We start from the raw sequence: 12667 nt of genomic DNA, 5'->3' as shown, positions 1-12667 counted from the left end.
CATAAATCTAGTCCAGAACATTTCTGTATGTGAGACCCAGAGACCCATAATACAAAGGGGCATCAGAACCTTTAAGCAATTAAGTGACTTCTGGTTTGAAAAGCATGGAATTTCTGCATTTCAGGTAGAGCCACAGATGCAAAAATATCAGACTCAAAAATGTAAACTGCCATAGCTTCACTGATTTTACATGTAAATCTCATCCCTCCTGCTGCTTACTCACTGATTTGTAACGTGCATAGAAGGAACATTGCACAGTTCCCTTAGGTGACAGAAATGATCTTATGGAAGCTGGAACTTGCAGATTCTACTTCATGATAGGGGATTTTTCTGTTAAATTTTTGGTTGCTCTGAGAAGAGTGGAACCCACATTTGGTTCTGTAACTCTCAAAGCAGGGATCAGATGGGAGCCTCCTTTGACAGAGAGGGCAGAAGCAAGAAGAGTCTGTACAAATGTTGGAAAGATCTATCTCTGGGCACAATGAGAGTTGGATCAGGCCCTGACACCCAAAGCCACTTCTGGTGCCAGGCTGTAAGATTTCTTCCATGGAAAGATCCATAATACAATAGATACAATGCTCATTAAAAAAAACAAACCACCCCCCCCAAAAAACAAAACAAAACAACAACAACAACCCACAAAAAAAAAAAAAAAAAAAAAAAAAAAGAAAAAACCACCCCCACCCCCCCGCTATAACTAAACATACAAGCAAACCCACTAATTTAAATATTTCCACATGGAAATATAAGAAAAAGACTCTCTTACAACTTCTAAGTGATCAGAAGAGAAACTGGAGATATTTCATGGTCTCCTAAAAATCCTAGTCTTGACAAAAAGTAAAACTTGCTGTCATTTTCTAGGCAGTAAATGTTTTACTGCTGGGAAAAGATTTTGATGTTTGTAATTTCTATTGAAGAGCACTATGAAGTAGTTAAAAATATTGCCACATCTGAAAAACAGACCAACGGGAAGTCTAAGACACTTGTTCATCTGTATTTCTGTGACTTTTCTCACTTGGTATTATTTGCAACCATACTTTCATGTCTGGCAACAGTGCCAACTCTACTAAGGATCATATATTACTTTTATCATGTTGATTACATATGTTCACCAGTTTTGCTGCCTATATATGATTAGTGTGGTTTGCACATACTTAGTGACACAATCCAGAGCATGACATTTTCACAGAAAATGTGTTTACTGGGAAAGAGCTCCTTAGAAGTTTGCATTTCTTTCAGCTTTGATCTATGTGACATCAAGAATCCTAAAGTTTGAATACATGTTTACCATTTATATTATTAAGATCCATCTCCTTCACACTATATGGCTACTGAGCACTTTGGTAGTCACAAAAAATTTCCTTTTTTCTTAGGTGTACTTAGTAGTAGCTGAATAAAAGAAAGTCTCTTAAAATGTTCTCATCTGTGAGCTTAAGCTTCATGATGACTTGACATTTAAATTCTGTTATTCATCAGCACTTCACAGAAGAACTTGATTTGTCTAAATGGATTTGAAAGCCCACAAGTGAAGAAAATCAGAAAAACCTGGTTTTGAATATCAAAAGATTGTATGTGAAAAGTATTTTTACAGGCTGCACGTACCCGTTTTATTGATCAATTAACTTCTTCCAAAATGAATTTTTCTGAGACTATACATGAAAACCCAACCCCTTCCCCCAGCACTTACTGATAAATGTCTTTTCTGAGCACAGCTCTACTAAGAGGGTTGTCAGCCTGAGGAGCCATAGAGACAGATCCAATCTTGAGAACCAAAGTGTCTTCTTTAATTGTTGGATTAGCTGTAGTTAGGAGAAGAGAAATATGTGTTTGATTAAAAGTCAAATGCACATAGCAGAAACACTGAAAAACTTACAAAAAAAAAAATCCAAGAATGTCTGCTAAGTATTCAGTTCTGCTCAGGAGCAGCAATTAACACACACACACACACAAAAAAAAAAAGTGCCAAAATATCAACAGCACCGTTGTGACACATAAAAGACAAAACTATTGTAATTTCCCCACTAAGTTTTATCACACAACTAAATCCTGGTCTGTGACTTGTCATTTTCTCTGATGACTTTTTTTTTTTTTTTTTTTTTTTTTCCAAAATTATGTTGATCTCATGAACTTTGTAATCTGTCTGTTTCTCCAATAATTATCTGCTGAAATATCAGCATGTAAAGCACACTGAATCCTGCACAATTTTTAGTATGGGTCTACCTCTTTTAGATGCAAAACATTGCAGAATATTACAATGTAACCATCCTAGTAGCATTTAGTATGGGTTGCAACACACATGAAAAGTTTAAACACAAGGACTGAAACAAGAGCATCTGATCTGACACATATACAAAGAACAAGATGTAGTAATGGACAGTAAATTCCACATCAATAACAAAATTACTCCAAGAAGAAAAACCTCTGCTTTCAACTGCATCTCCATCATATTCAAATTTCAGCCATATGTTCAAATTCTTAAGTTTTAAAAGCAGTGGTCATATCAGATAGAAAACCAAAGTTCTGCCCAGAAAAAAACAGAAACACATTTCTTTTAGTAAACAAACTCTGTGAAGTCTCCTTACAGTAAAAGACTAAGTCTAGTGCATCACCTTCTCAGCAGACACAGACATACACAAAGCATTTGGATAAGGTTCTGCTCAGAAGACTTCATAGTAACTAGGAAGCTCCTGAGAACATGCGATACAAGCTCAAAGAGTTCATCATCTGAAGTGGTTCACTTCAACACCAGTATGATACATAACAAGGACAGAATGACATCACACTTGTTCCCACATCCAAGGAAATTCTACAAGACTCTCAGATGTGAGTTCTGAAAACAAAATGATAGCAGCAGAACAGAGTTTAAATATTTTTCTGGAAAAATTAATGCTTGTTTTGGAAAGAACCAGTGAAATCTATGAGTTTAAAAACTGGCTTCTCCAGACCCTTTAATATCCCTGGTGACTTAAACACCATGATCTGCAGCTACATATACATATGTATATTTTTAAACAGATAGGAGAAATCACAGAATTCACAGAAATTCTATTATGATATTTTGAAACGATTATAGGGAATACCACAGTAAATATGCAACAGAATGGTAACACAAGTTCTGACAAAACTAAATCAGAACACAAGGGGTTTACTTAAAAGGACCTCATCTACTTAAAAAGCAAGGTCAAATCCTTTAGTCCCCAAAGCAGATCAAAACCATATACAAGATGGTTTGGTTGCCAGAACTAAGGTAGAAAAGTTAAGCTGACAACAAAATCCTGTCTGTGACTAAATCAGAAACTATATTTTCGACTTTTAGATAAAAAAAATGAGTAAGCATTAGAGTTCCTGCCACTACAGGCTTACCCTGTTGGATTTTTTTTTTTTTGATATATAAGAAAAAGGAGTGAAAGTATTAAATATACTTCAGATTGCAACTGCAACTGAATTAGGTGGCAAATGTCTATGCAAATACTCATCACTGTCTCTATTATGTAAGCATTGTAGAATTTTTTTTCCAGGCTGGGAGTGGTTCTTTTGTGTACAGCTTCCTGTAGGTCAAGAAATCAAGGCCCTCTTAGAAAGAATTACAGGCATTAATATTTTCAGCTGGTTTCTAAAGACTGGTAATCTGAGTCAGAATTTAGGATGATGAATTCATTAACCCAGGAATTCTCCCATTAGCTTTTCAAAATATGGGAATAATGTAGTGAGCAATCATAGTCATTATAAATATTTTAAAAATTGAGAGAAAGAAAAGGTCTACACTACACAACATAAATACAATCCAGGAAAAACTTACAGACCCAAATGTAATAATGTTTTTCACCATCTCACTTGGTTTTCCCATTCATCTCTTCTTTTTGCTGAGATAAACACATTCCAATCTTTTAATCCTTCCTTGTACTGCTTCTTCTTCAGCACTTGATTAGCATTTGCAGTGCTTTTCAGCACCCTCTCCAGTTTTGTCAATTCCCATTTTTTGAATAGAAAGCAAATTGGACATGATAGTCCATCATCTGCCATATGTAGAAGTACAGCTACTGACCTTATTTCTTTTCAATAAGTCCACTGTGACCCTTAAACTGTTTTCAGCCCCTGTCTCCCAGGATAGTCCATCCAGTCATGAAGATATACTCTGCATAAATTTTTTCCTTGATATATAACTTGAGTTTTAGAAGATTTAGTACATTTTCTATGACCAGTGACGGAAGCACAGTGACCCAGATGCATGGCCTACAGAGTCCTTAACATTTTCCTCAGGAAATTCTTTGCAACATTGATGCTAGCAGCAATGGTTTTATATTTACTTTCAGAGTATTGAATACCGATTTCACTTATTATTCCCAACTGACAATTTTTTTTTTTAGACTTCTAGTTAGCCATTTTAAATTCATTTAACATTTCCACAGATACCGTTTGGGGATATATTTTAATTAGAATACCATGAGATGCAATGTCAAACTCCTTACAAAAGTCTAAGCATATCAAACCTTTACAAATGTTTTATCAACTAAGAATTGTAACCATAATGAAAACTGGAAATCAGATGTGTTTAACAAGACTAATTTTACATAAAAGTACATTTATTATCGTGTAACAAATATAAAATTCTTTATTAACTGAACCCTGTAATAGATTTTTTTTCCCCCTTTATGTTCCCTGAGGGAGAGCAATAAAACTACCTGTCTTAATTTTATTTGAACATCACACTTTTCATTTTACTAGATATACCTTCAGCTGTCTAAAACCTGTTCTTCCAAGGTGTGTTAAAAATTAGCCTCAGAAGACCAAGATCCCTTAGCACCAGTTATTCAGTCTGACTGATTTGAAACTCTTTAATAGTAAGCAAGGAGGATGTTACAGACCATATGTTACGACAGACTTCAAAGGTGGGAGTCATGCTCATATGACAAGAATATATCACTTCTACAAATGCAGGACATACGCTTATTCAGTATGCCGCCGTTTCTTTTTCACTATCAACAAATTTATCATGTCCTTTCTAGTGATTCCTGATATTTTGCTCCCAGCACATATTAAAAATCTCTTATTGTCCTCAAATCAGCCAGATGTGGATTTTCCTAGTCTTGTAAGTGTCTTACAATTTAAAAAAAAAAAAAAAAATTAGTGTTCTTCTATGCAGTATTTGTTTCTATTTTTTAGATATTGCTTTTATATATTTAGTTGTCTTTACTTCATCACTACATAAATGATGGCCAGAGCTTGAAACACCACTTGATGACAAATCAAACTCTGAGGAAAAGCAGCATTGCTAATTGCCTAGGATAAAATGCTGCTCTCAAGTACACCACAAAAACAAATGTTAATCTGGTGCTGCTGCAAAAAAACATGAAACTAAAATGTTAAAAAATTTGTGGGTGTATTCATACATGTGTGTATGTAAATGCCTCATGAGAACAATAATGATTTTCTTTATTTCATAGTGTTTGCGTACCACAGTTCATGGTGCAAGTTTGGGTTTGGACTGCACAAATACAAATAAAGAACAGATTTGCCTTTCTTTTTTTAACAGTATATGTGAAGTTACAATTAAATATTTTTTTGAGCTATCACTAGGTACAAGGAATGAACAGCAGACATTTGACTAAAAGAGAAACTGAGGTAATTGTTTTTCTACTGTTATTGAAGTGATCACATAAATCTTATCATATTAAAATTCTTTCTCAATCAATAAATGATGAATGAGGTCTTATGGAGGCATACCTCCACAACATATAACACTTTTCTGACCTAGCACACCAGTTACATAGGTCATATTCAACTCTTACTCTTTATTATTGTTTCTAATTTCTATTGTTCTTGAAGACAATAAGCAGAAGAAGAGAGAAGTGATTTATTTCACATTCAGAAACCAACAAAAGTTTGTGAAAATATGGGGTGAAAGAAGAAATGAATGGAGAATGGTACTGATTTTCACAGTGATGATATTTCAGAATTTTCTAGTGGAAGATGTTAGCTCACTTTCTTACTAATTTACTAGAGCTAATCTTTAGCATTATTCTTTAAAAGTATATATAGTTTTCTTTCCTACATACATGGTTAACCACGGCAATTCTGTTCTTCACATGTATTTTCAAGCAAGGGATAGCAACAAGACAAAGGTTTTTATTATTTTTTTTTAATAAAGTATACAGCTACAGAGCTACAAAAAACACTATTTAAAAAAAAGATTTCCTTGACAGCATGCCCTAGAACTTCCTTCCAGCCAGAATCATAACTCCTTCTTGCCAACACAGCCAGTCTAATTTTATCTTTCTGTGTTTTCAGCATTCCCAATTGGAAAATTGTAGAGAATGTTGGCAAAAAAAATGATCCATGTAAATTCTCATTGTCTGCACTTCTTGCAATTAGGTTATGAGAAAAATCTAAATACTCTTAGGGTTATATTGTATGCTATTATGTATAATGGTAAACCCCCTCCCCATACCTGTAAAATTATGAAAGCATATCATGATACCAGTAAAACACCTTTTTCCTTTTTTTTTTTTTTAATCTCTAGATTTGTTGGTAATGGAAACCACCACATTCCTGCTAGCTTTAGAAAGTGTAATTTTAACCTCAGCATCTCTTTAGTTATATATAAAGATTGTAACAGGGATGTAAATATATTTTATGTATGAAGGAAAACCAATTTCTTACAGCAAATTATTCTCTATAGATCAAATGGCTACTTACTTTTGTTTGAAAGAACAGCTTAAGCTATCCACACCTCTATACATAGCGGAATACGTCTTACATAAGGGAGTCTGAATAGCTTCAACTAAGACTTATTAAATAAGTTATGAATTATATAATCTGTTGGGCATCAATCACAAGGTACATTTTAATAAATTTCTCCAATAGGTACTAGAATATCTACCTGCTTCACTACTGCATGGTTTTCTAGTGCCAATTTTCATGAGAGCTAAGGCTCCATGATTACACCCCAATGCTGGAACAGGCATCTACAGAAGACTGAACTGGTATTAGCATAATGAGAGCTGACACAAGAATCACCACTGCAGAACTGGGTTAAATTCTCCTTCCACGATTCTTAACCATTTTTTTTTGCTAACAATCACATTTTAAATGCAAACTCTATAGGTACTGGGAAAGCAAAAATCAAATAAATACCTAAAAAACCCCCAACTTTTCAGCAAATCTGGAGAAGTAGCATGAATGTTAGATGTTTCCTAACTCTGACCCTTGAAAATGAAGGCCCTACTAATGGTCAGCGACTGAACTAAGTTAGAGTATTTGTCTACACTGCTGAACAGAAAAAACCCTCTACCAAAATACTGTACCTTCTGCTGTATGACGATCTTCCTCATTCTGGGGAAAGAAGACTCTTATTACACCAGTGCTGATATAAATCAGAGGCAAGTTGCGGGAAGTTAGAGCATGAGTCCTCATAGGTTGGCCTGGTGATTTTCTTTTCTCCTTTTGACTCCTTGGCAACCTGGCTTGAAAAATGCTTGCAATCGCATTAAGCAATGGAAAACAGAGGACCACATCAAAGGCCTGAGCAGAGAGAAGGATCTCATGAAGAAAGTGAGGAGAACCATCAGTGTGACCTTCTGATAGCTTATGGAAAGTTCTTCGTTCATTTCTTGATATCAGTTTGTGCCGGACATTTTTGGTCACAGCTTTGGTGTAAGTGAGAGAAAGAAATCCATGCTGTTGGTGTGAGCCATCTAAAAGTTTTGCAGTTGTCTGTTTCAAGGAAAAAAAACAAAACAACAAATTGCTGCAAAAATGTACACATATAACATCCATCAATTGCTGTATTCTCTGTTAGTTAGGATGTTTAGGGTTCTGTATTTTTCACTGTCTCTGAATAGTAGAGAAAATCTCTTATTTTTGAATGGACAATTTCTTCACAGTGTGTCCATACTTAATCTACTGTGTCAGCTAAAGCTGAATTGCCCATCATTTTTATTTCTTTTCCAATTATTTGTCATATGAAATTCAATTCCAATTAGTCAAAAAATACCCCATATTGTCAAGAGTCTAAATTTACCAAACATTTTCTGATTATTTTCCACACAGTTACATATTTTGGTTTCTCCTTCACTTCAGACATTTTAGAAATAGCTCTTACAGAAGGAAAAATGCAAGGGAGTATGTGAAAATACTATAGGTGCTAAAAAAATGCTTGGGTCTGAGATAGCTTCACTCTGTTTAAATATGGGTATATAAACCACCCATAGTCAATTAAATACTCTAAGAATTGAGCTGGTTTTGCCTCACCTCTGAATATTTAAAGATAATAGCTGTATCCCTTGCTAAAGCACTTCATTTCAATAAAGATATATTGCACTGTACTTTAGAAATAGATTTTTTCAATTAGAAGGAGAGATTTCCTAGATAACATGACAATTAGATGCCTAGCTCCCAGAAGATGTACAGTACAGTTTTCATATTATCTTTGAAAGTCTATCATTCATACATTGTTAATGAGTGAAAAAAGTAAAAATAACCAGGAAAACCATTATTTTAACAGTGTGGTAAACATTTTGATAGAATTCTGTAAGATTGCTTAAATATTAGCTTTAATCACGTGAGCACAAATTAAAGCAACTACATTTTGCAAGTAGTTACTTCTTTCAGCATCTTAAATTTGATTAAAAACAATTTAATGCAATTTAAATGTTAATGGAACAACATCATCTCTTAAATAAACAGGATACATAGATCAAATGCTGAAAAACTGGAAGCTTTTATCATTAACTGAAATTAAAAAATTAGTAAGTTGATTTCCTATAAGAACTGAAGCAAAGAGATTAAGAGAAATATTACCAAACAATAGTCATGATGAAAATAAATAAGACCACACAAAAATTCCACTAACATAAAAAGATTCTATACAGCCATACGTTTGTGAAGATCAAGAGCCCAGTGTCCTAACATATAAAGTCTTTCAAGGATAGGCAACAAAAAAGGGGGTTAAATATCTCACACTGAAATATTCTGAACCAGCAAGTAATATTCAAAGCGTTCAAAAGAAAGACTCAAATATTAAATTATTAATTGCTGCATTATCATAAGACGTAATTTTAAAAGGTTGCATAAAGGTATACTGCAGTAATACAAAGTACTTAAATCCCTAAGTAGATATCAGAATTATATGAACAAAGCGCAGCCTTCAGTACTGGATTTTACACACTTGGTCTCCAAACATTAATGTATGTGCTCAATTTTCATATAAATGAATCCCATTGACTGCAGCAAACTGCTGTTATATACCAGGTTGCGAACCACCAACCCTCCTTCCCATATCTACTAAAAAATGACTGGGGCTATTAATAAAGGATGAAGAAAATACTATAAGCAAGACATATATTCAGTTAAAAAAAATTCAAATGACGAGGAACTAAAACCATCTGAGATTATTTTTTTTTTCACTCCAACTAGCATTTATTAGTAGAATATCTGTAGTAAAAATTTTTTAAAAGATTCTTACAGAGGGAAAGAAGCCAGAGAAATTACTGAAAGGGTCCTGCTTGCTGATGGGTCGAACCAACAAGGTACGTCTGTTCAGCTTGTCAGTACAGGAAAGGAACACACCTCCATAATGCCCCAGAGACCAAGAATCTTCCCCAAGGCTTGAGGTAATGAATGAGGCATGGAAGAGAGGAAGACAAAAAACAAAAAAGCAAAAAAATTTTACATTACAATGTAACTGCAGGATAAAGCTTATGCCATACTTCTTCATAAAAAGCTGAAATTCAATCAGATTAACAAAAAAAAAGATTTAAAAAGTAACTTTGTACAATTTTATGTCATCGGGCAAACTACAGCAAATGGTCAAAACACATGAGACTAAAAGTATAATAAAATCCTGAACAGAGGAAAGGGACTTACCCCTGGATTTTCAGCAGATAGCTTTATTAGAATGAGGAGAATGATTACAAGAACCTAGAAACTGTGAACAAAAAGCTGCATTCACATACGTTACAAAGCCATAGTATTATTCAGAAAAAAATGAGCTATTAAGTATTGAAATGTGCTTTGTACTACAGTTCCTGTAATCATTCTTTTTAACATAAGTAAGAATAAAGAAAAATACATGGCTTGACAAGAGTTACTTAGGTAAGCACTTTAGTCTATTAAAAAAATCTCACCAAAAGATTTTCTCTGCATTGTAGAAATATTCCTTCAAAATGGCCTGACTGCCAGTCTCCCTCTGGCCTGGAATACAGAATGTTCACCTTATCTATTCTCTGCTTTTGATTTTCATCCACAGAGATTTTAAGATAGAGAAAGGTACTTTGAAAGATTGCGAAATAGAAGTGAGATCAGTAATTACCTTGTCAAGTAGATTTTTTTTTTAAAAGCCCCTATATAACTTTAACAAAAAGAACACCATAAAGCTGAAAACATTTCTAAAGGAACAATAGGTTCCTGGGAATGAAGTACCTTCTCACAAGCTTCCCATAGAATCTGTGAACAAAGAAGCTTGTTAATAGCACCTAGCTACTGGGATTCCAAAGCATTTTAAAGCATCATGACTTGATTTTAAAAGACTTTGAAAATAAAGTATAAATTGTGATTATCAAACATTACAACATGTACAAACAATAACTGCATTTGCAACAGGCAAAGGATCAGGAATTCAACTTTTTTTTTAGACAGCTAATCAGAAGAAAAGTCTCAGAAATGTTGGTAATTTTGCTTAGTTGATACTAAATCTCCTTCTTGTTGTACATGGGAAACAGTAAGTGTCCAATAAGACTTTGCAGACATTGGATCCTAAATATTTTTAGTCATTTTCTATGACTAAAAAATGTTCTGAAGCTTTTAACTTTGTTTTTTTCTTCCTCTCAGGGAGTAACAGAACTATTTTCATTTTTGTCTGCCATAATGAAATCTGTTGATCTGTAATAGCAAACACTAACCCAGCTGATCAAGGACTACATAGGCTCTCCTTTATTTTGTCAAGCCTAGAGTGTTCACGGCCATGAGCTAGAAGGTGGCACATGTAGTCTCTCCTACAAAACCATGTGTATGGATGCCAAATGAACACAATCACATTGGTGCAGCAATTAACTTAATTAACAAGACTTGCTAAAGTTGTAAGACATATAGTAAGCCTAACTACCTACTCTAAATGTAGATAATATTGACGATAGACTAGTCGACATTAATTACTGAAATTTTGCTCAAGTGTGTCTGCATAAAACTATACTGTGTCACAGACACAGATGATCAGCTTAGTTCGCTCCATTATGGTGTCTCTAAGACACAGGAAAAGAAAAAGCCCAGTTTTTTAGAAACTTCTTTTTGATAGAGAGTATGGTACCATAAATCATTAAATATTGGCACTTGCTAAGAGATCATGAAGCAATATTTAAGGAGCTTCCTATTCAAAACTTCAGTTAAAATTAGTTATTTTTGTCTAATGGACCAACAAAGCAGTATGAAAATGTGCTCTCCTGATTTATAATGATTTCTATGTATTTCTTTGGAATCAGATGTAATTCTGAGAAAACATAATTCTGATTTTTATTACTAAAAAGGTTTAAAACATTTCACTGAAATTGAATAATTGTCTTAAAATCAAGTTAAGAATTAAGAAAAAAAAAACAACTGCTGCCTTTCAGCCTGAAATTAAAGCAGAACTCCCATGAATTACCTGTTTCTGTAATGGTCAATATTGAAGCTTTCTATTTTACATTTGATTTTGGTATAGACATCCTGCATATCCACTGAGGCACTGAGATCTTCTAATTCACTGACAACACAAACTTCTGCAATAGTCAAAGAAAATAAAAATTATTAGTTACTAATCTGAAACTTGCAAGTTTTAAAGCAAGAAATATATCTGAGACACTATACTTTGTAAACAGGATGATGCTTCTTGTACTCAAGAGTATTTTCATAAAGTACTTTTTGATTCAAATGTCACACAGATAAGAACCGGAAAAAATTTTTTGGAATCCAAACTTTTTAATACAAATGTGTAGACACATATATGGGGGGTTTAGTTCAGGTGTTCATAGTATAATTCCAGTAAAAAATATAAAAAGTTTGTGCCAAGATATTTACCCTAACAATACCTGAGATTTCTTTCTCTTGTGTAGTTAGTTTTTTAAAATCAAAGATTCAAGCACATGTCCTTGAAAACTAGCTTTAATCATTAGTCCCCTTGCTTGTTCAAATTTCTATGAGTAACAACGTTAATTGATAAGCGGCAGTGTTTCCTAACAAAAAGATATTTGAAGTCCTGCAGTACATCTATAGAATCCGAGTTCTTTTCAATTACTGTCCAGAGGATAATCCAACTTTAACCTCAATGTAAAAAAAGAGAAGCTGTGTACCACACATATTTCTCTTTTTAACACAGAAGCTGAAACTTCTATGTTGAACTCCATATTAAACTTTCTATGACTTTAAGGATTATACTATGATGATTATATTAAATTTAAATTTGAAATTATCAATACAAAACTACATGTCTATACATGGACATATGCAAAACACACTACTAAATTATAATCAAAATGAAAAATGGTTGCTTCTAAGGCAATAAATGCAGCACTATTAAGTAAAATAACCAACTTCTTTCCAACAATGTAATCATCTTCCCACATGGAGAGGGAAGTTTATGCCAAAGAACAACACTGAATTCTGATTACATGCACTAACCTAACTACAGCTTGTCATT

The 12667-nt window shown here is 33.7% G+C and overlaps 1 protein-coding gene across 1 annotated transcript in view; it reads right to left on the bottom strand.

Annotated features, from left to right (window-relative positions):
- The window catches only part of VPS13B (vacuolar protein sorting 13 homolog B), a 477299-nt gene that overhangs the window by 192804 nt on the left and 271828 nt on the right, over nucleotides 1–12667 (bottom strand). The window contains 4 exon segments of the mRNA XM_026841594.1: nucleotides 1688–1799; nucleotides 7305–7713; nucleotides 9464–9605; nucleotides 11636–11750. Coding sequence (XP_026697395.1) covers nucleotides 1688–1799; nucleotides 7305–7713; nucleotides 9464–9605; nucleotides 11636–11750 — 778 coding nt within the window.

Source organism: Athene cunicularia, assembly GCF_003259725.1.
Source record: "Athene cunicularia isolate RWA chromosome 2 unlocalized genomic scaffold, athCun1 chr2_part1, whole genome shotgun sequence".
Taxonomy (NCBI): Eukaryota; Metazoa; Chordata; class Aves; order Strigiformes; family Strigidae; genus Athene; species Athene cunicularia.
This window is presented reverse-complemented; position numbering and strand designations above follow the sequence as displayed.